The 27545-nt window shown below is 44.0% G+C and overlaps 1 protein-coding gene across 1 annotated transcript in view; it reads right to left on the bottom strand.

The window, feature by feature from the left end:
- The window catches only part of SHLD1 (shieldin complex subunit 1), a 40108-nt gene extending 13809 nt beyond the window's left edge, over positions 1 to 26299 (bottom strand). The window contains exons 1-3 of the mRNA XM_039719085.1: positions 25345 to 26299; positions 24509 to 24627; positions 22562 to 22725 (exon numbers count right to left, since the gene is read on the bottom strand). Coding sequence (XP_039575019.1) covers positions 22562 to 22718 — 157 coding nt within the window. The 5' untranslated portion in view covers positions 22719 to 22725; positions 24509 to 24627; positions 25345 to 26299. The remainder of the gene's footprint in view (positions 1 to 22561; positions 22726 to 24508; positions 24628 to 25344) is intronic.
- Positions 26300 to 27545: the final 1246 nt, after the last annotated feature.

The following is a 27545-nucleotide window of genomic DNA, read 5'->3' as shown; positions in this document are numbered from 1 at the left end:
TGAAGACAACATTCTCCATGGTTCTAAGGTAAAAGACAAGCAGGGAGAAATCCTTCCTGTTTCTGGCAAGGCTCACAAGGAAGGATACTGAACTTTTAGACATTTTGCTGATGTGGTTATTCAGAACTGATGAAGTTGTGAGCTGAAATTAAAACTGGACTTGAAAATCTATCTGGATGAGAATCAGTGATCATAGACAAGACTAGCAAAAAAATAAAATAAAAACAAACAAACAAAAAAACCACTCCAAAAACAACATCTGGGAGTTATTAAATCCCATTTTTCTGGGCTTTAACAAACCCTTTCACAGAGGCAAGAATGGGGCCCAACAGGCAGTACACTGAATGCTGTAAACACCATTTTGAGGATGGGGCTGACATAAAAAGAGGAAAACTGCCACTTATTCTGAAATATTCAGTAATGGCCACTGGCAATGACAGGAAACAGCCCCAGATAACCAGCATTATTGAGGAAGTATAGCTCTAGTTGCAATTATTGAGAAGAAAACCCAAAGCAATATCCTTTCTTTATATATGAAATACTTGGTCTCTCATTCAGTTACACATTTTCAGCAATCAAGAGGACCAATAATCTTCAGCTAATGCCTTTGGCAAGAATAAGCAGGCAGCTCTCACTGGAGATAAACTGCTCAAGTCCCAACATCAGTTTACAAAAATTCTACCTTCTGCATCTCCTTGGAGAGTGATGTTTAGGACAGTTTGCCTGGAAAAACAGGAAATGATGCTATTCACACAGCTAAAATACAAGGGCAAGAGCTTACCATGACAGTGCTCTTTAATAATAGGAACAGACTAGAAGACTGACATCTTATATAAAATTTAGCAAAATATTTGCTTTGTTCACAGACTGTGTGAACTTGGAAAAGGAGATGGGGTGAGGGGTTGTTCAGTGTACTCTGCCCTCCCTTGCTGTTATAGCACTTGAAAGTCCAACTCATTAATCTCAACACCCACAGAAGTTACACTGAAGAGACTCACAGGCATTTCAGCCCTGCTTCCAACCCTGCTTCCAACCAGCTCTGCACACCTGTGAACACCAGTGACTTGAGAATCACAGGCAGAAATGCAGTTTCTTGACTGAAAATCCTTCAAAGCAAGGTCTTTTTCAAGCATCCCTCTTGACTTGTAGGTGAAATTATACTACTTGTAAATACTTTTGAGAACAAAAGAGTTATGACCTGGAATACTGTCATTACTCAACTTCATGGGAAGTCCTGCACTGGGAGACCCGGATCCTGATGTGGAGTTGATGCCTGGGTACCACCTATGATCTATTGTAAAACAGCTGCTGTGGGGAAAGGAAAATGCTCCAAAATTGAAAAGAGGTAGAACACTGAGTCAAATAAGGCAGAGGAAGGTGAAACTCAATTACATACAGCTTCCTCTCAACTTTTTATCCCTCCTACCTACAGACTTGTATGTCTCTCAGGTGCATTTGTGTGAATTTGTTCAACTTTGTACCAACTTACAATTAAGTTTAGATCTCAGATGGGTGCATTGATTGTCAGGAGTGCTGAATACACAGATGCTCTTACCAAATATAAAGGAAGCAATAGATATTTTAGCCCTGTGGAAAACAATGCCATCCAAGCTTTAACTTTACTAATTCTTCAGGAGCAGAATCACTGCAAGTTCTACAGCAAAAGAACAAGAAGGTACCTTGCTGTCATGAGATTTCAAGATCCTGATCTTTCATTTTTGTCTAAGGCCAGAAGCACGAATGTGGGAATACTGCAAGAAATGCTTACAAATGGACTGATTCCCTCTAGATGGGAGTGAAACAGCTGAATGTGTGCACTCTGGACCTCTTCAGATCAAAGGTCTTTACCTCCAGACAGGATTGATCTTTCACAAAGAACAACAGAGGAACATTTGCAGAGATGGCTTCCTGAATTCACTTGCAATAAGATGGCTTTGAAACCATGCTTCTTGTCTGTGCCACGCTCCTGAAAATATGCTGCACATCAGACAAACACAGAAAGGCTTGCTCTTCTTTTAGAAGCAGGAATAGAAAAATAAAACCAAGGAAATTACCTCAAAAAGCACAGGAAAATAGCAGGTACAAGGGTAAATAAAACTACTGATATTCTGGTGAAAATCTGAAGGCAGAATGAGGCATTTTCCCGCAGGCCTGATGTGGCTGTGAGCACTGAACAGGCTGTGCAGAGACATGCCAGCCTCCGGTGCCTTGGCACAGAAAAGAGCAGACCCACATCCTCTCCAGCCACGGGGGCTGTGAGATCACACAGCCTGGGGCTTTCTTCTTCTGCATTGCCAGTAGGAGCTTGTGCACCAGACATCGATTAAAATGAAAAAAACAGACTCAAAAATAAGAATGGAAGCAAGATACCAATCTCCACCTATCAGCTTTCCACAGGCTAATAAATTAAATAGCTTGACACTGAAAAAATCAGTGTCAGATACATCAAACAGTCATCAATGAAATTTTCAAGAGACAGAAAACATAAACTGTACAGACTACAATGAAAAACAAACAAGACATACAAGTTTAATAACCTGGGAGACATTTTCTCATCACCAGTCTGTGACATTCTGGCTTGCTACTTTAAAGGTATATATTAAATAAATATTTGAGCCATCTAGTTTTGCTGCAGTATTACTAAAGATCAAGTAATGAACAGAAATTGGACTACAGCAACAGGCACATTTATAGACCATTCACAAATGCTGGAGGCCTGAGAGCTTTTGCTCAATTACCTACATGCTGTTTTGGGAATTACAGAACATCTCTTCCATCAGAACTAGCTTGAGACAAAATTGGGCTTTGAACATAATTGTTTTGCCATTTAATCAACCAGCTTTCTGCAGGAATTGTCTGTGGCTAATAAACCAAGCACCTGAAAACTGAAATTGGAAATGGTTATAACTTAAGAAGGATATTGGGAGTGAATCCTCAGGCCCCAGGGCTGCACACACCTGCCCAGCTTTTTCTAGGTGATGCCATGGCTGGAACTCTGTGTTTCTGAATGGACTGAAAAATCCTGGAGTACAGAGCAAGAGGGAGAAGGTCCTTGACAAGGAGTGTGACTTTATAAGCTATAAAGAAGAAAAAACCCTGAGCAAGCAAGTCTCCATCCCCATCTTCTCACTCTGTCCTCTCAGCCAGTCACGAGGAAGGCTTGGCAGTGCAGGCATTTCCCAGCTTGGCCCTCAAAGGGCAAACAGCAAAAGGTTTCAGTCACTCCAGACTTGTTTACATCCTTTTACCTGGCTCTACAGCCTATTAGTCCTGCTTTTTGTGAAAACTTCTTAGCCATGAGCAGATCTGGGTGCACCCAAACCTCTCAGTTCTGCCCCAAATCAAACATTTCACCTGAATTAATTGTGGATACAGCTCTGGGTAAACTATGAAGGCAAGTAAAAGCCAAAATCCTGTTTACAAAGCAAACAAAATAAACTTACGTTGTCCATCCCATACTATTATCACACAGCACCAGGATGGCTCTCCTAGGAGGCTGCACACACATCAGGAAAGAGCCTGGGGCTGTGTGTGAAGCACTTGCTTAGAGCTTTTCAGCAACTCCTTGAACTACTGACCAGCTGTGGTTAGTGATAGTTACTGCAATCAAATACTTGTGAATAGAAAAACTAATTAATTCCTGCAAAATAAGGTGAATAAAAGGACAGATAAACCAGAGCAAGTTAGGGCAACTCCACTGATCCTTAATTAAATGAAACATTTTTCACCCACCTTACACCCTAAGATGGCCTAACTGAAAATACCAACTTCATTCAAATATAATCATACAAGTAGCAAGGTAGAGAAAGAAAGGAAACTTTTAAGAACTTAATCCATCTGATACTTGCAGGTATAAATATTTTGATCATTTACAAATAGTAAATAACTATTCTGTAACTATTTTTCAAGGTGACATGGGAGCCTTTGTATGACTTTCACAGAGCAGGGAGATGAATAATGCTCATGTTTGTTTAGAACTTGTTCTCTGAGTAGGGACTAGAGAGACTACAGAAGCAGATATGAGGAAACACCAGCAAGTTCAGAATTTGCAGTTTATTGATCAGACTCCCAAAACTGCACAGCTCCTTTTTTTTTTTAATGTGAAGCAACCAATGTAATTGGGCCATTTAGCAATTCCCATTGCTCTTCTGTCATCTGGATGAGAACACAAGTGCCACACATTTAAAAATGTCAGTGAATTAATGATAGTGATTAGCACTCCTGGTAAACATTAATACAAACATAATTAATAGTATTAACCATATTAATATGGCCATGCACCTATTCAAATGAAAAAGCAAATATTTAACATAATGAATGCCTGAAAATTAACATTTTTTTCAAAGATAAAATTGTGTAAGTATGATATGTGTATGATGTAAAACAGATACTTAAGAGTGAAAGTAGATTCCATTTCTCAAACAAAAAGGAAAGTTTAGCAATTTACCACTGATACTCCTAACAGCTGTGTTCCAGTACAAGCTCAAGTTTTCTTGTTCTTATTTGACACTGGTTGGTGGAGGGGGGGGATTTGACAGCCCACAAAATTTAGCAGATCACACCTTGGGGTAATTTTCATTTAAGTTCTTTTAAATCCCAAGAAGTTCATGATCAGCTCAATAATTTTGTTTTAAATGGCCTAAAGAGTACATCATTCAAACAGATTGGATTCTGTGGTTGTAGCAAATACATTGTTTTATTTCTAAATAAAATGGAATTCTGAAAGAAAGGCTTCAGTGAACTTTTTCAGCTCAAGTTTTGGGATTTAAAGGCTACTTAAAAGGGGTTTTTTTTGATCATATGTGGGCAATGTGAGGACATAAGTAGTTAATTTGTGTTCCATTACCTTGACAACCTGCTACCTTAATCTCTTTCATTTCCTCACAAGCCATCTGAAAGCCTCAGCACTTTTGCAAGAGGACACTTCTGCACAGAATATAGACACCTGAGCCTCTTAAAGAAGGTGTAGCTGCACATACAAGAGTGTGTCAAAAAAGCTCATATTCAGAAGTGATTTAGACTTGAACATTATTGAATTACAAAAAAGGTGTCTATGTGCATTTCCCATTAATTAAACTAAGTCAAGAACAGCTGTCAGAAAATAAAATTGACATTCAGGAGATCCCTTAGCTTTGAGGTTTTAAAACCTCTATGTTTATAGCACAGGAGTTTTTTATTTCCTCCACTCTACACACAAATCCACATCCCAATTCCACATTCGTCCCCTTCCCCTTGGCCACGGTCACTGCTGAAGTTTAGTCGTGACTCTTAAGATAATGGAAAATATATCTGATGCTTCCTTGAGCTGGAAAAATGTTTAATGCATTAAGGGCACAAAAAAAAATTCAAATTTGTGCCCTTGAGTAAGCAACTGAATCAGGATAAAATAAAGGTCCACTGAGAATTAAAATAAAACAAATATATCTGCCTGCCTGCATAGAGGCTTAGTGCCCTCTCTGCAGCTACTGTCACTCTTTCTTTATAACAAAAAAATTAGAGGCCAGTCTGCTGCAGCACAGCTTTGACACAGTTCAGAGATTAAGGTATTCACACAGAGGTGGAGACAAAAGGTATATTTTAGACATAGATTTTGGCATTAGATCACAAGTGCTAAGTCTCAAGCAGAGCACAAAGAGCAAAGTCAAGCCATCCTAAAAAATACATGCAAGGTTAATCGTTGGGTGTTGTATTGTCACTTCTTTTTTAAGTCTACCATCACCACCATGTCCTACAGAGTTTAAAACACCTTGAGGTTTTGGAGCTTTTTTTCCCCCCAACCTTTGGCTCAACACTTCATGCTCCTGCCAAGCCGCGAGGAAAAGAAGGCACAAGAAAAGTTGTTTAAATCTGCTCATGGTCAACAAAACAGACATTACAGGCAGCAGAGCAAACCTGAAAACAGCAAAGGAGTGATCTGTCCTCGTGGAGCAGGCACTGTGCAAAACAGGGAAAAAGGCATCATCTGCTGCCTTGCAGAGAGGAATCAGGTGCCAGTGTCAGAGGCTGCTTTCTAACACCCACTGCCCATCTCTACCTACCTGCACTTGGTGCACACATCTCACTGCTTGTGAGTGATCAGTGTTTATTTTCTCAGCTACAGTATTTTTCCTCATATTGCAAAAAATTAATTTAAAGGAAGCTTGAAATAAATAGAAATAATGGCATTTATTATGATTGTACAGAGCCCTAAGCTTTCAAAGTGCAATTTACATGAGAGGAGACAAAAGGATTTTGAACTCTTTAGCAAAAACCATCCCAAGGAAAAAAAGCAACTGAAAAGAAATTACATCCTGGCTACAAGTAAATTGTGTTACAGACAGCTAGTTGTCCAACAGGAACACTTTGGACTGTAATACACATCAAAATAAATCTAATTACCCCTAAAAATCAGAGAATCTGTAGGTTTACCTAAAAACAAGGAAATGAGCTTTTAATTGTTTTCACTGCAGACACAAACAAGAGACACTGATTAACTTACTGGGCTCAAGAGAGGTAATTATTTTGCAGCAGATGCATCTGTAAGAGCAATTCTGTGACAGCTCCAGATTTAATCTGTCTTTGTTTTATGAAGACCATCTGCACAAATTACTTTTTCCCTCAGATCTTAGGTTTTGAGGTGAACTCTGCTCAGACAGAATGCAAAAGTCAATTATAGCCCAGTATCAGGCTGAAACTGATGCTACAGACACATGCTACAGACTGAGTCTAATGAAAAGCCCCTAGCTGAAAACAGAATTTAATTTCCTTTAAAAAAAAACCCAAACACTGCCCAGTTTGTAAAAATATTAAAAATATTATAAAAAAGATGAACAGATTACTGAGCACATATGAAAGGGAGAATATTTGAAAAGTTTCTTGCCAGGAAACAAGCTAAGAAGTATTTTAATAAAATACTCTCTTACAGCTAATGTGCTGTTTCATTCTTCAAAATTACTCCCAGAGCAGAACATCTAGGTAACAATATTCTGAAATACTCTAAACCCAAAGACTTGAAAAAGTGTTTAGGAAGAGATGCCAACATCTCCATATTAACTTTCCCAATGCAGTTTCCCAGATCACTGCTGACTAGAGCAAGGCTTCAACTCTTCCAAGCATCCATCCCCACACCCCTCCACCAGCCCTCATCTGCAGGGCACTTAGTGGCTGGAGCTCTGTAGAGATAGAAAAAGTGCCTTAGGATTTATTTCTTCAAATTAATTCCCTGAATGAACTATGCCCTCCACATCAGGTGGATGGGCCCTGAGCAGCAGGATTTCAGGAGCTATCCAGACAGTAAGAAGCCATACAAACTGCAGCTCCTTTGGATGCACATGCTCTCTCCAAGAGAGCTCCTTGTAACAAGGTGTAACAGGAGGAGCAGGTGATTTACTGCACTGCCTTTGTCTTAGTTTCTTGCCTTTAAGCAGGACTTAAGGTGCACCAGAGCACATCTTGGACAGTGACATGTTTTAAAGAATGCACTGAGCTTTAGGGAATACTCACATGAATATTAATGAGACCAGAGATGTTCACACAAACACTCACAGAGGAAGGACAAGGATGGTTTTGGGCAAAGTGTTACAGAAAAAGACAAACCAAGAGTTAAATCAGCATAGTCCCTTCTGTCACTCCATTTGTCACCACAGCAAGAGCAATCAAGGATACTACGGTGTCCTGAAGAAAAGCAAAATCCACAGGAACACATTGGTCCCAGAAATAACTGTTTTCAAATTGGCAATCAACAGTGCTTTGCAAATGGAAAACCCCAGACACATTACCAGATATAACAGCTTCCAAAACAGCAGCAAAGCTTGATTGTTTTCTCATGCAATAATCAAGTGAGGGAACCAGATTGCTGCAGCAAGCCAATAACTTATTGGCTGAGAAAAGCTACAGAGGTCTGTTTGAGAGGTGAGGAGAAAGGGAGGGCCCAGCTATTGCCTGGCAGGGCTTCAAAAAGCTTGGAAGGTTCAAGTAAATGCCTTTGCTGAGGCTGCTAAAACAAAGAAAGCCTCCTGTCTTCCCTCAGATTTGACCACCCCACTGTTTTGGGATCACTCTTGCCTTGATACCTGCTCCAAGATCCCACAGAAACTGAGATAAGCAGGATCTTCTGGCACATAGAATTGCAGTATTTCTAAGGAGGCCAAATTTGGCTCTAGTTCCAATAGTACAGCCATGAAATTATGTGTTTCTTTTCATGGCTTTGCTGCAGGAGCATCTGGCTCAGTTTGATCCCCACACATTAATTTAGCACCACTTTGGAAAGGCAAATTCTGGCTGTAGTCAATAGGTGAGAGACTCCTGGCAGAGCCTCTCTGAAGGATTTCCTTCTGAAATCATATTAAGAAGTGGTTAAACTGGTTTGTTTGTTTACTTGACAGGAGGATCAAGAGAGGGGAAACCATCAGTATGATCCCACAAAGCACAGGCGTCCACACTTCAACATCCAGCTGGGCACTGGCATCTAGAAACAGCGCAGTGGCTTTGTTCTGTGATAGGGGGAGAAAGATTTTGGCAAACACAGGATGTAACAAAGCAGGTTGTTAGACTGAAGTATTTAAACCAGTCATATGCAATTTTTAAAGACAAATTATTGCCTAAAAGACACCACTAGGTTTTATATCCCCTCATTCTAACTCTTCAGCAGCTGTAAAGACAGCAGTCAATTAATCCATAATCAAAGGTTCACCTACAAATATTTCATTGTCAGGTATTGTTAATAAAAGAGAAGTCCTGAAGAACTTACATGATTGACTATATTGTGCAGTGTGTGGGAATAGCAGGGGCAAACCCAGCATTTTGTTTTCTGCATGAAGAATCTCATTTGCCAAGAGCACACCATCACCCTCTTTCACCACACGGTCTAACTCACCCTGATAGGTTTGCAGCTCACAGTTGACAATTATGGAGTATGATGCTTTAATTCTGAATATCACATCCAACTATCAACCTCATTTTTGGTTTATACCTGCTGTAAAAGAATAATTCTTCAAAATCAAAAGAATCCCAGCTAGAGGTACATCAGAAATAAATCACTGTCTCCATTAACTGGCAGCAGGTTGTTGAAAGCTAATAGCAACAGGTGATTTCTTAACATTGCAAACATATTTCCATTTATATTCCAAGATTTCTGGGCTTAAAAATCCTAATATTTCCTTCCATTCAATCCAACCCAGGCATGAAACTCACTGGCACAAACTCAGTGTCTCAGCCACTGGAGCTAACTTCACTTCTGGAATGCTGTCACAGGCTCTGCAGATGATTCACACACACACAGACACTAGTGGGCAAGTGCCTCATACAAAATAATAATTAGCAGATGTAACAAACATCCTGCCACAAAGCACTGGTGCAGCACAAAATAGATCTTCTCAAGTTATTTTATTTTGCAACTTCTGCTGCTTTCTTTACATTTTAATTGAGACTGCATCGGGAGAAAAATTAACCTAGAAATAACCTCATTAGACATCTAGAGAAGCAGCAATGTAGAACAATGTTAAATTCAGCTGGGATTGCAGATGGTAGCTCTGTAAATCAGATTCTGCTTCAATTCAGCTCTTCAGCAGAATGCTCATCCTTTCAAGAAATTGCTACTGAATGGCAAGATATCATGAAACAGATCCCACCTGTGCTGCACCATGACCAGAAATAGAGATGATACATTTATTTGCAAACTTAGTAGACAGTAACTGCTTAAATAACTGAATTCAAAATAAGTTTGTATTATGAATAGTACAGGACTCAGGCTAGGCTTTGGGTCAGCATACTAAGGATGAATATTCCTTAGGTCTCTACAAGTTACTGTGGATTATTCATTAATAAAGTAACACCACTGTAAAATTTATACATACACAATACAACCTATACTGTGGACCCCAAAAAAACTTTTCCCCTCCTTCAACTCTGCCTTGCCTGCTTCTCTAGTGTAACAATCCTCTTCTGCTCCTGATTCTGAGCATCTTATCCAAGGATTTATTTTCAGGTAACAGTGCTTAAGAGGTACAGTCTAGTGAAGACAAAAGTTGTACCTATGACAGTACTGGCATCAGCTTTGCCACCTGCAGAACAGGAATACTCTTTTCTAAAGGGGAAAGGAAGGAGGTACCAGGCAGGATTAGATCAGTTTCTAGTCTGGTATGTCCTCTCCATTTGTGGTCTGCTCTAGGTGGCAACTTCGTGGTGGGGATATATGGGTGTGACCTGACACTTGAAATTAGAGAGAGATTAACAAAAGCCTTGAAACACCATCAGATGCATTCAATAGCTCAGCAACATTGTATCAGCAAGAACTACTGACTGAGCTTGCTGTTTTTACCCAAATCACTGCATAGTCCCTTTCTTTCTCTTCTGAACTCTTTGCCTCAATGATTTCCTGTTGCACTGAGTTTTAAAATCTAATTTTACCTGCTGTTTAAGAAGTGACTGAATTTGATTCTACTGCCTTTCCTTTTTGTCCAACAGACGCAACCAACATTCAGATTCCTCCTGAGATCATTATTGGTTTAAATTTAATTTTAAAAGTAGAAAAAAGAAAATGTGTGCATCATTGAGACACAAATACACGCATAAAAACAGACCACTTTGAGAGTACCAAAGCCTCCATTCATCTAGAAGACATTATAGCATACTTGTCTAACTATGCTTAGTATTTCTGGTTGTTTTTGTCTTCTATTTGCAGATTAAGAAACCAAAAAACCCAACAAACTACCTTAAAAAAAAAACAACAACCACAAAAAACACACACATAAAACCCCAAAACTATTCCTGTCAGGCACTGCAGCCTGCACAAAGCTGGGACTTCCTTTAGTACTGACATGCATAATTTCATTACTTAGAGCTGTATAAAGCAGTCTGTAGGCACTCATGGAAGGTAGGAATGCAAAGGGTTTACCTTCTTCACAAACCCAAATAACTTTTGGAGTAAGATAATGTGTCTGATACAGGCAGTGCTACATTTATAAAACACAGTGAACTTGCAAAACTCAAGCCCTCCCTTGCTTTTACCTCTACCCACAGTGAACACAACAGAGCATAGCCAAAAATCCCTGGGCAGGCTGAAAAGAACAGCAAGCAGCACACAGCACAAAATATTGTCATTTGCTTGCCAGTGCTTATTGCAGCAATAAATAACCAGCTGCCTGCCACCCTTCACAGAGAAACCCTTAGCATGGAGGCTTGCTGGAAAGGCAGCAGCACTGCTCATCCTGACAGCATCCCATCTGTCTGGGAGGAGATTTCACAGGCACAGAGATGTCCATGCCTATGAGGCCCATGCCGGAATCTACAGCACACAACACAAAGAAGGGAGGGCAGTGCTTGGGGGGTTGTTAAACTCATGAAATGAAGGAAGAAATCAGATGCAGGAGGGCTCCAGGACAAACCTTCATGTACTGCAACCCACACTGATGCTGAATCACTGGGCTGTGTTGTTTTGTTTCAAAAAATATTGTGGATGATGATGTGTGCTGTATTTTATACTTGCAGTCTGCTACTAAGGGGCTATGACTCACTACTTTTTATGCTGCAGCCTCATCAGTTGCACACCAGTGAGCTCAGTGAAGTAAACCAGAGAAAGAGAAGAAAAATGAGGCCTGAATTAAGACAGAGATGTAATTTAAATTCAGTGCCAGATGCCCCACAGGTAAGTGGTGATAGAAGTCTGAGCTGTGAGGCTTTAGGAACACTTCAACTGGGCTCAATCCATGTGGTGTGGCACAAGCCAGATGTTACAGAGGGGAAGCCAGGAAACACTGAGAGCAGCACACGAATGTAAAGGCAGGGACCAAATAACCACACAGAAATCCAGGGAAAATGGACCACAATGACCCCCACAGTCCTGGCTTTAATCCAAGCCACGTCACTGCAGAGAGAAAGGCCCTGCAGCCAGAAGAGGGTAATGGCAGGCAGCACTGCTAAATCCCACATCCTCAACCCAGCTATGGAGCATCCTCTGCAGCACTCCAGGCACTGCATCCACCCTGAGCTCTACTCAGCACATGGAACAGAGGCATCCTGCCCACAGCCTCCTGCTCAGCTCACTCAAACCTGCCATGGCAAAATTGGGTAGGAACAATCTGCATCCTTTCACAGCAGCAAGTCTGCCCTCTGCACTAAGCAGCATCCTGGGAGCACAGCTTCTCATTTAAATAACATCAGCATAACTTTTTTTGTTCTCCTCCCTGCCACTAGGCACAGAGGATTCCCTGAAATGTGTTTTCTGTTGCCAGTTTACAGCAGCTCCTAAAGAAGCTTCAAATTCAGGGAATAAATCCAGAGGCAATAAGGGACCACAGCAATCAGGGCAGATGTATCTTGTTTTCTGTTGCTGCATTTTAACAACTGCCAGTGCAGGGCCTTTTGGGTCCAATAAACTCCAGATATTTTTCTACCACACAGTCACAGGCTACATATGAAAAAACATCTGAATAACTGAGAGCTAAATGTAAGGAAAGCTTCCCAGTGAATACAAAAAAAAGTCAGACCATGCATATTTGATCACTGGTGCCCAAAATTAGAGTCCACCAAGGTGTTTTGTGTATCAGGACAGGTGAATCTGATAAATTCCAAGACAAACCCCCTACACTAAGAATCAGACCAGGAAAAAAAAAAAGTAGAAATTTTACTAATAGAGTTAAGAAAACAAGAGGTTTTAAAGAGGCTTGAGGAGTGATATTTCTTATTTATGCATTGTGTATAAGCAGAACATCACATTGCCCTCTAAAACACAAACACCACTCACAAGTGGACTGGAGGTGAGATGTCCCAGAGCATGTGAACAAATGTGTGAAGCTGAGTTTGTTGGAAGCTCTGTACCATCATTTACCTGGGCTCTCTGCCTCAAGTACAGCTGCATTTCAGGCCAATGCAACTGTTCTTCTGTTCCCCAAGTACTGATGCCAACGTGGGTGACCCCACAGCACTGTGTACCAAAGAAATATCCCAGAGGGCTGGCACAGGCTGGCCTCAACATGGCATTCCAAGCCAATTTGCCCTTTTCTTCTGCCCTAGCCTGACATACCCCATTATTTAAATTGCTATTTTTAAGGCACTTTCACAGATCTTTACCACCCACAGCTAAGTGATGGAGCTGAGACACCAAGGCAGGTTCTGCAGACAGCAGGGAAGGGCAATGCTGGTTTTACACAACGATGTTGGCACAGGCATTCCATGTTTTGCCTCTTGCTGGCTGCTCAGCACTGACACCCAATGATCTTGGGTCATTTTATTGCACTACAATAAAACCGTAATACTAAACTGCAAAAAGCAACTCTATTACACAAGAAAGGAGCCAACATCTTGGGAGCCCCACACAAAATTTAACATTCATAGAAAGATACTATGAACATGTGTCCAGTAACAGGAACAGCTACAACCCTTTGCAGCCTTCCATAATTATTTCAATTAGTAAGGATTCATGGCATGTACTTTCCTTTCTCCCTAGGAAAAAATAAAGCATTCTGTGGAGGTGTTTCAGCTGTACAGAAGTTCTTGCCCTCCAAAGTAAACAGAACAATTCATGCACACATGAGAATATTTCACAACTGCTATTACTGCATTATTGGAGCACTTTGTTAGAAAAATGACTACCTTGGCTTACAGGCCTCAGGATTTGCTTTGCAGCTTCTTTCCTCCAGCTGTTAAGGAAAATTGGGAGTTTCACTGAAATTGTTTCATACAAAATATGCTTCACTTTCTAAAAGCAGAAAGAAAAATGTGATGAGTCTAACCTGGACACCCTACACGAGGGTCTGCAGGAGCAGTCCAACCCCTGTGTTCCAATTCTCCTCTGTGGTCTTTGTCCCTTGTGTAACTCTTATGTCTGTCAATCTTGTAATGCAAACTTCTTGCATGGTTTTAAAGCTAAAAACACATCCTAAAGGGTTTTTGTTTGTTTGTTTTAAAAAAGGAAACCAACCCTTTTTCTCCATCGTAGTAAAATGAACTTTGTCTCCCAATGTTTCAAACACTGAGCACTGACTGTTCATAGATACATTGAAATCTAGTTCATATCACCCTTGTTTAGACACAAGTGCACACAAATTCACCACTACAGCAGGAAAGCAGGGGACATTCTCCCAGCACTCAGCACACTGCTTGGTGAAATACTTTATGGACACCTGGACCCAACACAACAGAAATACACTTATCAATAGTCACTTCTCAATGGGAAGAAGCATCTACGGAAGGTTATCTTGGATTTCAGCACATAAAACCATCACTTGCCTGAAAAAGAGGAATTATATTGAAGTTAACATGGCACCCCAAGGTGATGGGTAATCAGCACACACACACACACATGCAGAATATTCTCTGCATCAATGGAGATGTCATTGCTATCCATCCTCCCATACCCTTACAGCCCCACAGTTACATTGTTCCACGGCTCCTGAGCTTCAAAATAATGACAGAGTTAACTAAAACCCAGTGATTAAACAAAGTAACCCCTTCTGCACAGGATTTTTGATCTCTCCCTCAACCTGAAAGTTTAATTTCCTCTTTCCCTTTGTTGAACTCTGCACTTTCATTCAGTCCATATCCTTTCTATTGGCACTTCAGCACCTTTGCACGGAGCCACAATAATTCTAAAGGGAGCTGAGCTGGGCAGTGAAGCACAGGAGGATCTCTACAAGATCAGCCTGTGCTTCCAAATCTGATTGTGAGAAGGAAATGGCTCAAGGCCAGCACCTGAGCAGAAGCAGGTGATAAAAGCAGTTCCTGGGCAAGATTGTACTCATGAGTCTAAACAAGGCATTTATCTGTTTCAGAAAAGAATGAAACTTGATTTTCCACTACAGCTTTGCACTACAATAACTGTCCCATGGGAATAAGAATCTCTGATCTGCCTGCCTGTAATAAGCCAGACCCCCTGGCTTGCAGCACTCAGTGTATCCCCTGCAGCCATACACAGAAAAATGGAAAAGCACCAAGCCCAGTGTGTGAAACTGCAATCACAGCCATCAGTGCACTCTGGAGTCAAGCTCTTGAGGGACTAACAAGGAATGCTTTCCATTTGCTGGAATGTTGTCCTGTGCCATGGCTCCCATGCTGGCCACCTAATGCCACACAGACCTGCTAACAGTCTTTCCTTGGAAATTCTGGGGCCCAACTAGAGACAATTTACAGGCAAGTATGTTTCAGACAGGAGCTCAGTGCAGTGGAGACAGCCAGCCTGACTGGACCTTTGTTTTACAGGGTGACCATTCAGTTGCCACTCTGCTGCCTCCAGCAGCCTCAGCTGAGTGCCAACATCAAGCATCCAGCTGCTCCAGGATACACCCACCTCCACTGATGACTTCCAGGGGCAAGGAACAGAGATCATTGCTTTGAAAAGCCTGAGCAGGGCTGCAAAAGCAGCTTCAAGCACAGGAGAAACTTTGCACTACATATGTGTAGTGCAATTATTTGCAGAATGGGGAAGCCCAGGGAAGCACCCATAAAGGAGGAACCCAAGCAAGGAGCAGCTTTTCAGACACATCTGCACTGTTATTTTGCAGCTTCACAGAACCAGTAGCATCTGGCTTCCCAAAGAAACTCCCATCCCAGCCTGGTATCACTCTGTGTCTTGGTCAGGAAGAACTCCTGAGGTCTTCTTTTACTAGCCTGGAAATTGTTCATTGTTCCCATAATCTTTAATGGCATTGTAGTGGTTGCAAATGATGGCTGAATTTGTTTATTATTTCCCTGTAAAACCCATATTTTAACAGCTTCTGTTCCCAATTATAAATTTCCATCTCAAAGGACTCCACATCTGCACTTCAGAGGATGAAAAATGATTAATAAAGAATTTAACAAACTCTTGCCCTTTCTCACCCATTGAACAAATTCTTGACATTTATTTATAGGATTTAATTCCTTCTCATTTAAATGATTAATGCTCACAGGTAAGATAAAAGAGCACTGGCCTGGTAAGATAAAACAACATTTGCACAAACATGTACAAAGCTGCCTCACAGCTACCTTAGGAACAATTGCCATAATGACATTACTGCAGTCTGAATTGGATTAGGTCACAGCAAAGGACAAACACTGATAGCTCTGATGAGAGAACTGAAAGTCCAGGCTGGAATGACAATTTAGATAAAGGTAAGGAAGAAATGGCCCACCGGGACTCTGACACCCTGGCAGAACAAGGTGATATTAAAAGCTCCCAGTGCCACCAGAGGGCAGACAGAGCTCTACACACCTGACAGGTCCTGCTGTCTGGCACTGATGGTGTGGTGGTGTGACCCTGGCTGGATGCCCCCAGAGCCACACTTCCCTCCACAACTGGACAGGGGTGAAGAAATACAGCAAAAGGTTCATGAGTTGACATAAGGATAGGGAGACATCACTCACTGAATACCATTGTGGTAGATTCATCTAGGGGAAATTAGATTAATTCATTACCAATGAAAATCAGAGCAGGGTAATAAGAAGCAAAACAAATTCTCCTTCCCAAGAGACAAACTCCCAAGCTCCCCTTCATGCAGAGAAATACAGAATCTGATCAGACAGCTTCAGTGCAGTAGTACAACTCCCAGTCTCTGTTACTGAAGCATTTTCTCTGTAGTTGATTTCTAATTATTAATGGTTTAATACAAACTGTTCACTTCCATAGAACACAGAGGTACTCTGAAGCATTAAAGTCTAAAAGGCAAGGCACATGTCTCAGTTTTTTCCCTGATGTATGCATAGTGCTCTAATTCTCTCCAAAAAGGACCTGTTTTCTTCCTCAGACTGTGAAGAATAAAACAGCTTTTTTCTGTACTAGGATTTACTTTTGGCTGGATGCTTTATGTGGCACAACCCTGAAAAATTAATTCACACAAGATCTAAAACCTACAGTGACCCAGTGGTTCCCAGTGCTTTCTTTTGTGTGCTGTGCAGTTTTCCTGTATTCCTTTTATGTCAGCTGGCATTAACTCCACCTTGTCTTTTCATCCAGTACTCAACACAAGTGGGTCACAAAGAGACACCTGGAGGGTTCATGATGCCAAACTCACCAGAGCCAAGGAGTCACCCACTGAAGAGCCTGCCCAGAACTTCAGTGGAGCTGCACGACTTCAAGCCCACTGCCCCACACCATCTATACAAAATTAACATAATTGGAACATTTTGCCTTTTTTTTTCCTTTGATAAGACTTGAGTCTAAGAAAAATCTAGCATTTTGGTCATATTTGAGAACGCACTTGATTAAAATTATCACTTAAAAAACCCTCAAGTTTTAAGCCTGCCAGGCTGATGAAATCAGAAATGGGTAACACTGAGCACTAGAGGGCAGCAGGAAACAAAACAAAACCGGTAAAATCCACCAGTTCCCAAAACAGGGACTATGTTCTTCATCACGGCCAAGGTAAGCACTGTGCTTAACCAATTTCGAACCAACACACTGGTAAAAAAAATAAATTCCATTGTTCTATGGTTAATAATAATTAGCTCTGTTGTTTGGGACCACAGCTCAAACTGAAGTGGATTTGCATGTTAACTTCCTGCAGTCAAAGAAAACTCTTCACATCACAAAGCACCGTGAACACTCCCTTCACCTTCCAAGCAAACCAAATACTAAAATATTCTCAGTGTGATCTGTATCTCTTAGGCAAAGGAGACTATCAGAAGTTTCTGTATCTAACACGGAGTGCACTTATGGGCCCTTTCTAGCTCAGCTTTGGCTCAGTCTGAAAGTGATTTGAAACATCACGCATGTTTTGGATTTATGAAGTTACACAGACCTCTTGAAAAGACTATATATAGAAGTGTTTAGCCAGAAGTCTTTAGCCAGACAAAAAAGCCATTTTGGAAATTTGGCAACTTTTGGCAGCAGTGGCAGCTCAGACAGCCAAGCTGTAATTTCCACACCAAGTAATGAGCACTGAGTTCTGGGCTGAACTGAACCTCCCAGCACCCACCAAGAACCAGCCCTAAAAGGCTGCTGGTGATGTGACAAAACACACTCCTTTCATTTTCAGCCTCTACATCAACACTTGTGAACAACTTCCAGGCAGGAAAAGCAGAAGCCATGCTAGACTTCTTCAGTAAACACGAACCCACTTCTGCAAAACAGATTAAGTAACACCTGACAGGCCAGAGGACATGGTAGAGAGTATTTAAGGTAGAGAGCATTTAAGGACAAGTCAGAACACACACACCAATATCAGCACCACTCCTCAGTTAAGGCAGGAAAAGCAGAAGCCATGCTAGACTTCTTCAGTAAACACGAACCCACTTCTGCAAAACAGATTAAGTAACACCTGACGGGCCAGAGGACATGGTAGAGAGTATTTAAGGTAGAGAGCATTTAAGGACAAGTCAGAACACACACACACCAATATCAGCACAACTCCTCAGTTGCTAATAAAAGACACAGCAACCCACCACAAACTGGACATGTAAATTCACTGGGAACAGGCAGCATTTTTTTTCCAGAGGAACCCAAATTGCCTGTAAAACTGACAGCTGTGTTAACAGGTTGAAAATCCCTGCTTTGTTTTAACATAGTTGCTTGGTTGCCTGAAAACCCAGAAAGCAACTGGAACAGTCCAAACTCCATACCTTTTAACTGGGGTAACCTTGTGACCAGATGTCCCCTTGATCTGGGTGGCAAGTTCAGTAGCAGTGCCGTGGCCCAGGATCACGGATGTGCCTGAAGCCAGAGTCTCCCATGAAATGTTCTGTTCCACTTCCCCCGAGCTCTCATGACTTGTTTCAAACCAACTGGTTTTTGAAGAAAGCCTACAACACCCCACAAGTGATCAGAGAGAACCTACAGCTTGGCTACCTACAAGGGAGAAGAGACTCATAGCCCAACACCACATTTTTCAGAAACCACCATCCATGGAAGGCTGTAACCCCTGGGAAAGCCAGGACACGTTGCAGAGCACTGGATCTTGGCTGTACCTGTGCTGCTGCCAGGAAGAGGAGCTGTTCCCACTTCATCCACACAAATATTCACATGGCTGCCCAGAAAGCTGGGCCAGCTCCCTGAGCTGACTTCTCACTGTATACCAACACTAAGGATCAACCAGGAATAATAAGCACAGCCAGGAGCAGCCTGGGACTCTTCTTGCACTACAGAGGTCAGGGAAGCCCATGGAAAATAACCAAAGGTAAACCTGAGCTCAAACTTGAAACAAACTGGAGGAACAAAAGTAGTGCCTTTGGAGAGGAAACTAAAGCTTGAACACCTCTAGCCTCCCAAGACAGTTTTAATTAATTTTGCTTTTTTTAAAAAAGCCAGCCAGCTTTTAGATATTTGCAGGTCCTTTCAAGCCCACAGGAAACTATGTCATCCTGTCTCTTCTAAGATCATCGTTCTTTTATTTTCTCTGTTCCTGTGATACACCATTTTCTTCCACTGGGTGACCCTGTACACCCATCCATTTTAGAACACAGCTTTTCATTAGAGAGAAAAAGCAACGAAGGCAGAGGCTACAGGACAAACAGGGAGACCCATCTGCCCAAGATCACAAGCCCCAGGAAGGGCCATGAAATGAGGTGGGCCTGAGCTCTGCCCATGCTTCACACAGGCAGTCTCCCAGGCATGATTCCACAGCTGAACTCTCAAATGCTGCTTCCAAATTTAGGAGAATTTTTCCAGGGCTGCACTGGCAAATCCAGTTCTGCCTGAGCATAGAGCCCAGAACCGTGTGCTCTACCAATCTGTAGAGCACACCTGTTGATTATTCTCTAACACTTCCTTAGGTTGCAATTTTTCCAGGTAAATAGTATTTTTCCACTGTCCCTGGTACTCTCTGGTTCAGTGCCCTGATTTAAGGCTTTCCCACACACACACTTGAGTGCTGCCTGCCAAGTAAGAACTTTTGCTGGCAACTTTTCTTAATCCAGAGGAAGTAGTTAGGTCTTTCTGGTGTATTGAGCAACTGAGTGGTGCAGATTAAAAAAATGATAAACAATTACATTTTTAAAAATTATCTTCCAGTATAGGATTAAAAAAGATGAGGAAAACTGACATGTTTATTGATCCCATTTAGTTGTCTATCAGCACTGTGACACTTGAACTCACTATGACACTAAGCTAAAGGTATGAATGCCTGTTGCAAGAGCAGAACCCTCACTTCCACACCAATCATAACACCACTAATTTAAAAACCATTTAAGAGATTTAGTAATACTCCTACAGGACTACTGTTTTCTTGCCTGGGGATGCCTGCTTTCAGAAGGCCCTGCATTCATGGCTAATGAGTACTGTCTTCTGCTATTAGACGTGATGAAGCCTCTGTAGACTAATAAAACCTGCTACTGGTGCCTCAGGCAGTAGGAATACCCCAAAACCATTTCCACCTCCTGAGGGGGATGGTATGGTACTTCAGCCAGTCTCAGTCCAGTTCATGTGACACTTGGCAGAAAACACAGCCTGTCCTGTCAGTCTGTTTCATTCCTAAGGAAGCTGCCACATTCCCAGAGACCCATGGGCCTTTTGGAAATGCTTTTGAATCTCTAAGGAAGATACTCACCCATCCTGCCCAAGTCCCAATCTGTTGGTCATACTGTGGGGGTGCAACCCACAGCCACTCCCACTCTTCTCACCAGGTGCCACAGCAGCAGTTCTCAATGCCTCCTGACAAAACAAACAAAGGAGCTTCCTTTCCCAGGATACATTTGACAGAACTTGCTTTTTCTAGAATATCTGACATGAGCAGACTGTTTCCAAAGCCATCTTCCTGTCTCTTCTGCCAAACTCAATGGGCTGGAATGCTGAAGTTGTATCAAAAGACAGAGTTTAAGTGGGTATGTGTATTGGTTTGCTTTGTGAGGAGAAAAGAACCAAGATAGTCAGAGCATTAATTGGTTATCCTGTGACACTGGGATTATTTCACCCTAGGAGCACAGGGAGCATCCCACAGTTATTGCTAAGTGGTTTCAGTTGTGAGCAGTCTCTACAAAAAGCCATGAAGGGCAGGGCACATGGGCCTCGTCTGCCCTCCTCAGCACACCTGGAACCCACACTGGCACCAGCGGGTGTTGGGGACAGCCAGCAGGCAGGATGTGGCCTCTCAGCACACCTTGGTGTTGAGCTTCAGCTGCCTGCTCCTCACAGGCCCCACAAACACTTCCTCAGCACTGTCATTTCCGCATGTGTTGCTCCCACTAAGCCTCAGACATTCCTGGGACTGCCAAGTGGTCATGCAGTTATTCCATGTGTCCCATTCAACACAGCAATCCAGGCCAGTTGCCCTGAGCCATACTAAATGGTGTTTGAGCAACACATCCCAGGAACTACCTCACAGCTCCCAGGATTGCTTCATACCTTCCACACAGGGCTTGTGAAACCTGAGTAGACAAATGCCTTCCAGCCTGTCTCACTATCAGAGCAGTTTCTCCATCCTCCTCTCCCATGACAGTGGAAAAGGCTGGCTCAGAACATTCCCTGCAGTGCTGGTCACTATGCTTAGACACAAAAACAAAGCAAAACCTCAAACCAGACATGCTATTGCTCTAGTGCAACGTGGATCATGGAATGTGATACGTGTTGTGGTTTAAAGCAGAGGTTAACAGCACAAGATTCCCATCATTATTAACATAAGACATGTGACTTCCTGGTCTGTGTGAAAAAACAGAGCAAGGCTTGGTCTCTACTGTTGGCAGATTCCATTACAGTTCTGGATGTCTCACACCCAGAGCTGAAGGCAACTGCACAGGCAACCAGTCACCATCAGCTGAGAGAGATCAGTTAGTAGATCCCACTGCTTACCTGTCTAGCACGAAAACAGTGACATTCCCACTGCAAGAAATTCACCTGTTGAATTCAAGCTAATTTCTTGGAAGCAGGCCACAGAAAAACACTTTAGAGTAAGAAAAGCACTTTTACACTACTTAGGATTCTGAAGCAACCAGAAATGTTGTCAGTGACATTCCAGCCGCTCAAGTGTCTTGCCACACATTATTTGTTGACCAGGACTTATTTTTCCCCCCCAATATTAATCACTAGAACCTTCATTCCAGTCAGCATGCATACATGGCAATAAGTGCCACTGGGCCAGCACATTTTGATCTCACATTTCTTGCCAGCTGTCCCTTATCTTCCCAGATATATGATTTATACCATTACTTCTAAGATCTGGAGTAGTGGCTGACCCAAAATGCTACTTCTGCAGAAGCCACTCCTCTTTCAACTGAGGAGTTGAACTGAAGCAGTCCTCACCACACTAATGTCATTAGCACAAGCAAAGACTCAGTTATTATTATTATTAAAGTAATGGAGTAATGAGGCCACATCCTGAGCATGTGATGAGCACATGAAAAACAGAGGGAAAAGTTTAAAAACTCTTCCTACTGACTGTGGCAATTTCTAACAGTGTTTACTCCTGATGTCTGAAGGACATATTAGCTGTCCTTGTGAGAAGACATTAACCATGAAGAGTATTGCAGAACATTAGCAGCTGACAGCATCCTCTCCTGTCCTCTCCTTGTCCCACCAACCCACAGGTGTCCATCTGGAGCAGACTGCAGTTCTGGTAAAATTGTGCTTTATGACAGGCAGGTGCACCAGATCAGACTGCAGTGACTCAGTCAAGCAACACACTGCCTACATAGATGAAGCACTGGCTAAAGAAAGAGCATGTGGAGAAGGAGAAGCTGTTACCTGTGGGTGGAGAGGGAAAAACATCCCCAGAAGGATAAAGCTCCTGGCTGTTTTCAGAGCTGTGTGGGGGCAGAAAGTGCTCTGCTAGGTCACAAACAGAGGGAAGGTCCACGCTGCTCTCTGAGGTGTGACTCGGTGACGTCTCCTTTTCTTCCATGATCCCACTGCAGACAGAAATGAGACTCAGCTGGGTTTTTGGAGCATGAGAATCTAAGCAGAAGTCAACACAAATAATCTGGCATTTTTGTACTGCTTTATGAGATGACAGGAGCTGTTCTAGTATAATCATACCTCAATTAAGAAAATAAAAACAAATTTAAAGATGTAAAGAAGAAACAACAGCAAGCCCCATAGATAACAGCCCTCAGCCTTAAGCTGGATAACTAGGAGACCACAATAAATCTGGCTTTCCTACAGGCTTCCCAGAAGTACAGCCTCAGGCCCCAAAACTAGGAAGCCATGGAGCATATGCCCTTCAGGGTATCCTCTGTGTGCCATTTAAAAGGAAACACGTTCTACAGGGCTCCTTTCCACAGATGCTGCTACAAGTCTCAGGTTAAACCCATCCCTCCTGGCTTATGTTCACTAGCAGAAAGAAAAATTATCTTACAACTTGGCAGCCTCAATCTCACAGGGATGGCAAAGACTTCCTGGCAGGGAGACACCAGGGCAGCTGTGTTATATAATCAGTGCTCAACATTTTGGAAAGCTTTGATTGAAGCTCATCCCAACACCTTGTTATCAAGCTTCCTCAACCAGTCCACCAGCACAGAGGGAAAGAACACACAGCAAGACAGGGCTGGTGCCATCAGCTCCACACCAAGGGTGACAGTGAATGGGAAACTCCTTTGGAGAGGATGGATCTAAAGTATTCCAGTCCAGCAGCTCCAAGCACAGTCACAGTCTGGGGCAGAAGAGCAGTGAAGTAAAACTTGGTGGGGTAAGAGTGACAAGACAGAGGATCCAGATCTGGTGGTCAGGCAATGGCCTGTGGCCCTGCAGGCTTACATTTATCTTCTTTTCTATAAAATTAAGACAACAAATTCTTGTTTTGGGGTTATTATCAGTAAAGAATGTGACAGCCACAGTGGGAAAGGAAATCCCCAGAATGCATTAGTGGCAGATTAAAAAAAAATAACATAATTCCTTAGGTGCTTCTGTGCTGAGTAAACTTTTATCTAAGATACACCTCTGACCTTTGCAAAATGCTGGCCAACTCTGTAATGAAGAGAGGGGAGGTGATGGCTGTGATACCAGAGAAGAACAGGTGTCTTGCCTTGGAGGGAAAAGGTCTGTGCACTCACAGAAACAGGAATTCCAGGAAAAAGGCAGTGGAAGGTTAAAAACAAAGCAAAGTACACAACCATCTTCCCCAACAGAAGGAAACGTCTCCTCTACTGCTCTTCAGGCACCAAAATATAAATGATCCGTACATAAGGAATACAGAGAAAGAAAAACTTTCCTCAAATATTGTGTTTATGTTGTGTGCTACTTTAAAGTAGAATGGCATTTTAAAGAACTAAACTCCCTATACCCTTCACTAGTCTGGAAAATCCCCAAAAACACACACCACAAGCCAAATGAATTCTACACCTCCAAGGGCAAATGGCAAATTACAGCAATAGGAGCTGCTGGTGTGATCCCACAGCAGCTTAGGGCTGTCACTGATGGCAGCTGCAGTGGCCCTGGATGTCTCTGCCAGCTGCCTGTGCTACTCCCCTTCTCTGTCTTGCCACAACAGGACTAACAACATGTGCAACCATGTTTTGATCAGGTTTAGATAAAACAAACCAGCTTTAAAACAAATTGTTTTCCTCTGGATTAGCTCCCTGTAGTCCTACCCCCAAAGCTGATGGTGAGACCACAACTCGTGGTGTCTGTGGGAAAAGGCTCAGCCCTGGGCCTTCAGACAAATGAAAGAGACTCCCTATTTCCTCTGTGCCATACCTGGTAAGAGAGAGCACTGATGTGCAAACAGTCCCTTTGGACAAAGCCCAGGGGCAAAGAGTCTGTTGCTGCTTCAGGACTCCCTTATTCTTCCTTCATGGTTTGTCAGCCCCAGACTGCTGGAATGAAACAAACAGGTCAGTCAGATGCTTTGGGCCAGCTGATCTTGGCAGAGGGACAGGGTGACCTTTCAAAGTGCATATGCTAGCCAATGTCAACAGCCAGTCATCACATATGCCACTGTTTGTTGGGTCTGGTACAGAGGAAAAGTTTCTTCTAGGAATCAGAGAGAGCACATCTAGTTTTGCCCTTGAACATTTTGACAGCAGTGGAGACCTCCATGGGTCTGGTACATCCAGAAAGGGGCTGGTACATCCTAGAAGTAAAGATAAGATTTACCTTACAAGAAGCTGCCAGATAGGCTGTTTGTTCAAAACCCATCAAGCAAAGAAGCAAGTAATAACTGGCAACCTTCCCTCCCTCCTGTGGAAAGCAGGTATTTCCCCAACAGGTTTATCTAGGGGCGTCTTGAAGTCAACAACCTTTTCTGTCAAACCTGAACCAGGAAAGGTGTTTTAAGAGGGCCACAAAACCCACCCAGCAAAGGCTTACGGAACACAAATCCTGTTTCCTTTGCCATTACCTCGATTATTTTCAGTGAGCTACCAGGACAGGCATACTTTCAGGCAGAAACTGGATGTTTTCTGGGCCACCCTCATCCGGTGGCACTGCACAGGTACCAGGAACCCAAAGGCCCGTCCTGCACAGGCTTGCCTGGCTGGCAGCATTGCTGCACAATGTGATGGATACGGGAGGATGTGAAGCACTGCCCTTACCAGCTGCCCTGCTCAGCAGGTGAGGGGGTTCTCCTCCTCCTCCCGGCCTCCTTTCTTTCCCCTTTTCCTCCAGGCAATATTCACGCGTTATTTCACAAACCTCTCCCTTGGCAGTGAAGCGCCCAAGAGTGACACAGGGCACGGTGCGAGCCGGGAGAGCAGCGTGGGCCAAACCCGGAGCACCCCGCGGCCTGGCCACGGCTGCTGCGCCACCCCCTGAGGGGAAATGCCACCCAAGAGCAGCCAGAGCTCGGGGCAGGGGGCAGCGGAAACACGGGGACAGTGAAATCGCGGCACGGCTGCCGCGGGCCGGGCCGCGCTCGCAGAGCCGCGCCTCGGGCCCTCCGCGCTGCGGCCGGGCCAGCGAGGGCCCTCCCGCCCCGAGGCCGCCGGAGGGCGAGGGGAAGCGGGCAGAAGCCTCACGGCTGGGGGCAGGCGTGACCGGAGAGCCCCGAGCACGGCGTTCTTGGATGAGGAGAGCTGAAATGGAGCCGGGCAGCGGCGGCAGCGGCGCTCCCTGAGCCGCCCAGAGCGGCTGCGCAGGGCCCGGCCCGCCCCCGCGGGGCTGCGGGTGGAAGGGGCGGGCGGATTTCAAAGTGTTGCCAGCCAGGTTTTCCTGGCAAGGCGTTTAGCTCGGGTTTATGTCTCTGGATTCAGGGGGAGGGGTTTTGGCGCGGTTCGGCAATGGCGCTGTCCCGTGCCTGGCACACCGGTGCTGACTCGGTCGCTGCACACCGCTGCAGCCTGGCCGGGCCCTGAGCCGCGCGGGGCTGCAGCGTGCAAACACCGCAGCGCGGCCCGAGGAAAAACCAACGCGATTCCACGCGGAACATAAGCTGCCAGCCTTCCTCCGAGGGCCTGCGGAGCTCACGGAGATGTGCACCGAGGCCGCCCGTGTGCTCCCGCCAGGAGTTTCAGCAGGCGGAAGGTTGGCAAACCCCGCTGAGCAGCGGGATACAAACCAGGCTCGTTTGGGGCATCCATCGCTTCGGCACCTGGCGCGATCGGTGTGTGCCGCCACAGCCACAACAGGCGTGGTGACAAGGACATCCCGAGTCTCTCTAGCAGGGAGTGTCGCGGACAAGCGCTGGGTATTTCTCCGGCACAGAGAACGAAGTGCAGCGCACAGCCAGACACCCGGGGCGGAGGTCAGGGATCCGCCCTGTCACCGTCTGGGCCGGCATCGGGACGAAAGCAGCCGGCCGGGAAGAAGTGCTGCCAGGAGAGAGCTGCCTGGGCCCTTTGGCACACTGCTGTGAGAGAGACTGGGAAGGAGCTGGGAGTTTTTTCCAACAGCCTTTGGACATCAGAGTTACTGAGGGCAAACTGATGTGTTTAGGAGGAAATCACTAAAAGGAGGGAAATCAATTTGAAGTCCCGTGACTGCCAAGAGGGCTTTGTTTTTCTCGCAGGTTTGAGCTGGGAAAGGTCTCCATGGGGAGAGCCTTTGGATCTGTGTTTCAGGCACAGTGACTCTGCCTCGCCCTTACAGTGTCTCTCGAGCCAGGCCTGGGCATTTGAGGTCACTGCCCAAGTGGAGATGCAAACCCAGCTGCACCCTGAGCTGTAGCTAACCCTGGGCCCTGCCCTAGTGCTAGGCTACCTCTTGCCAGTCGTCTGCGTGCCCAAGAACTACCCCTTCCTCTCTGGGGGTGTTCTGTGACCTGGAAGGCAGCACCCCAGCCCTTCATTTCCTTGCAGGGATTGGAGCTGAGCTGTGGAATTCAAAACACCAGCAGATCTGCTTTATGTAGTTCTGGGAGCACATGCAATATTACAGCATCCAGAAAACAGCCATCTCTGTGATTTCACCCCACTGGATCATGCCAGGTCTCTGCCACTAGAAGAGCTCTGGCAGTGGGGAGCACCACTGGCTCCTGGAAAAGCAAGGAGCTGCAGCAAACAGAACTGCCAAGGAAGCTGTAGTACTCATTAACAAACATGCACAGCTTACCAGTTTCTATTTGTCATACTGGGTGGGCAGCCAAATCTTTGAACTTCATTTCCCTCCTCTCCCTCACCAGAATGAGGAGCTCCTGCAGTGCTGGCACCGCCACCATCGTAGTCTACACATTGTAATCTTTATTCCTTATGAACTGCATTATCAGCAAAAAGATTAAGTTTGCCTGTAGTATTTAGGGCAAGTCTCTAAGTGTGTACTACGCTCCCCTTTATCAGTGCCTTGTTGCTAGCACACGATA

The sequence above is a fragment of the Passer montanus genome, unplaced genomic scaffold (genome assembly GCF_014805655.1).
Source record: "Passer montanus isolate IOZ18808 unplaced genomic scaffold, ASM1480565v1 scaffold40, whole genome shotgun sequence".
Lineage (NCBI taxonomy): Eukaryota > Metazoa > Chordata > Aves > Passeriformes > Passeridae > Passer > Passer montanus.
Note: the sequence above shows the minus strand (reverse complement) of the source record. Positions and strands in the feature narration are given on the sequence as shown.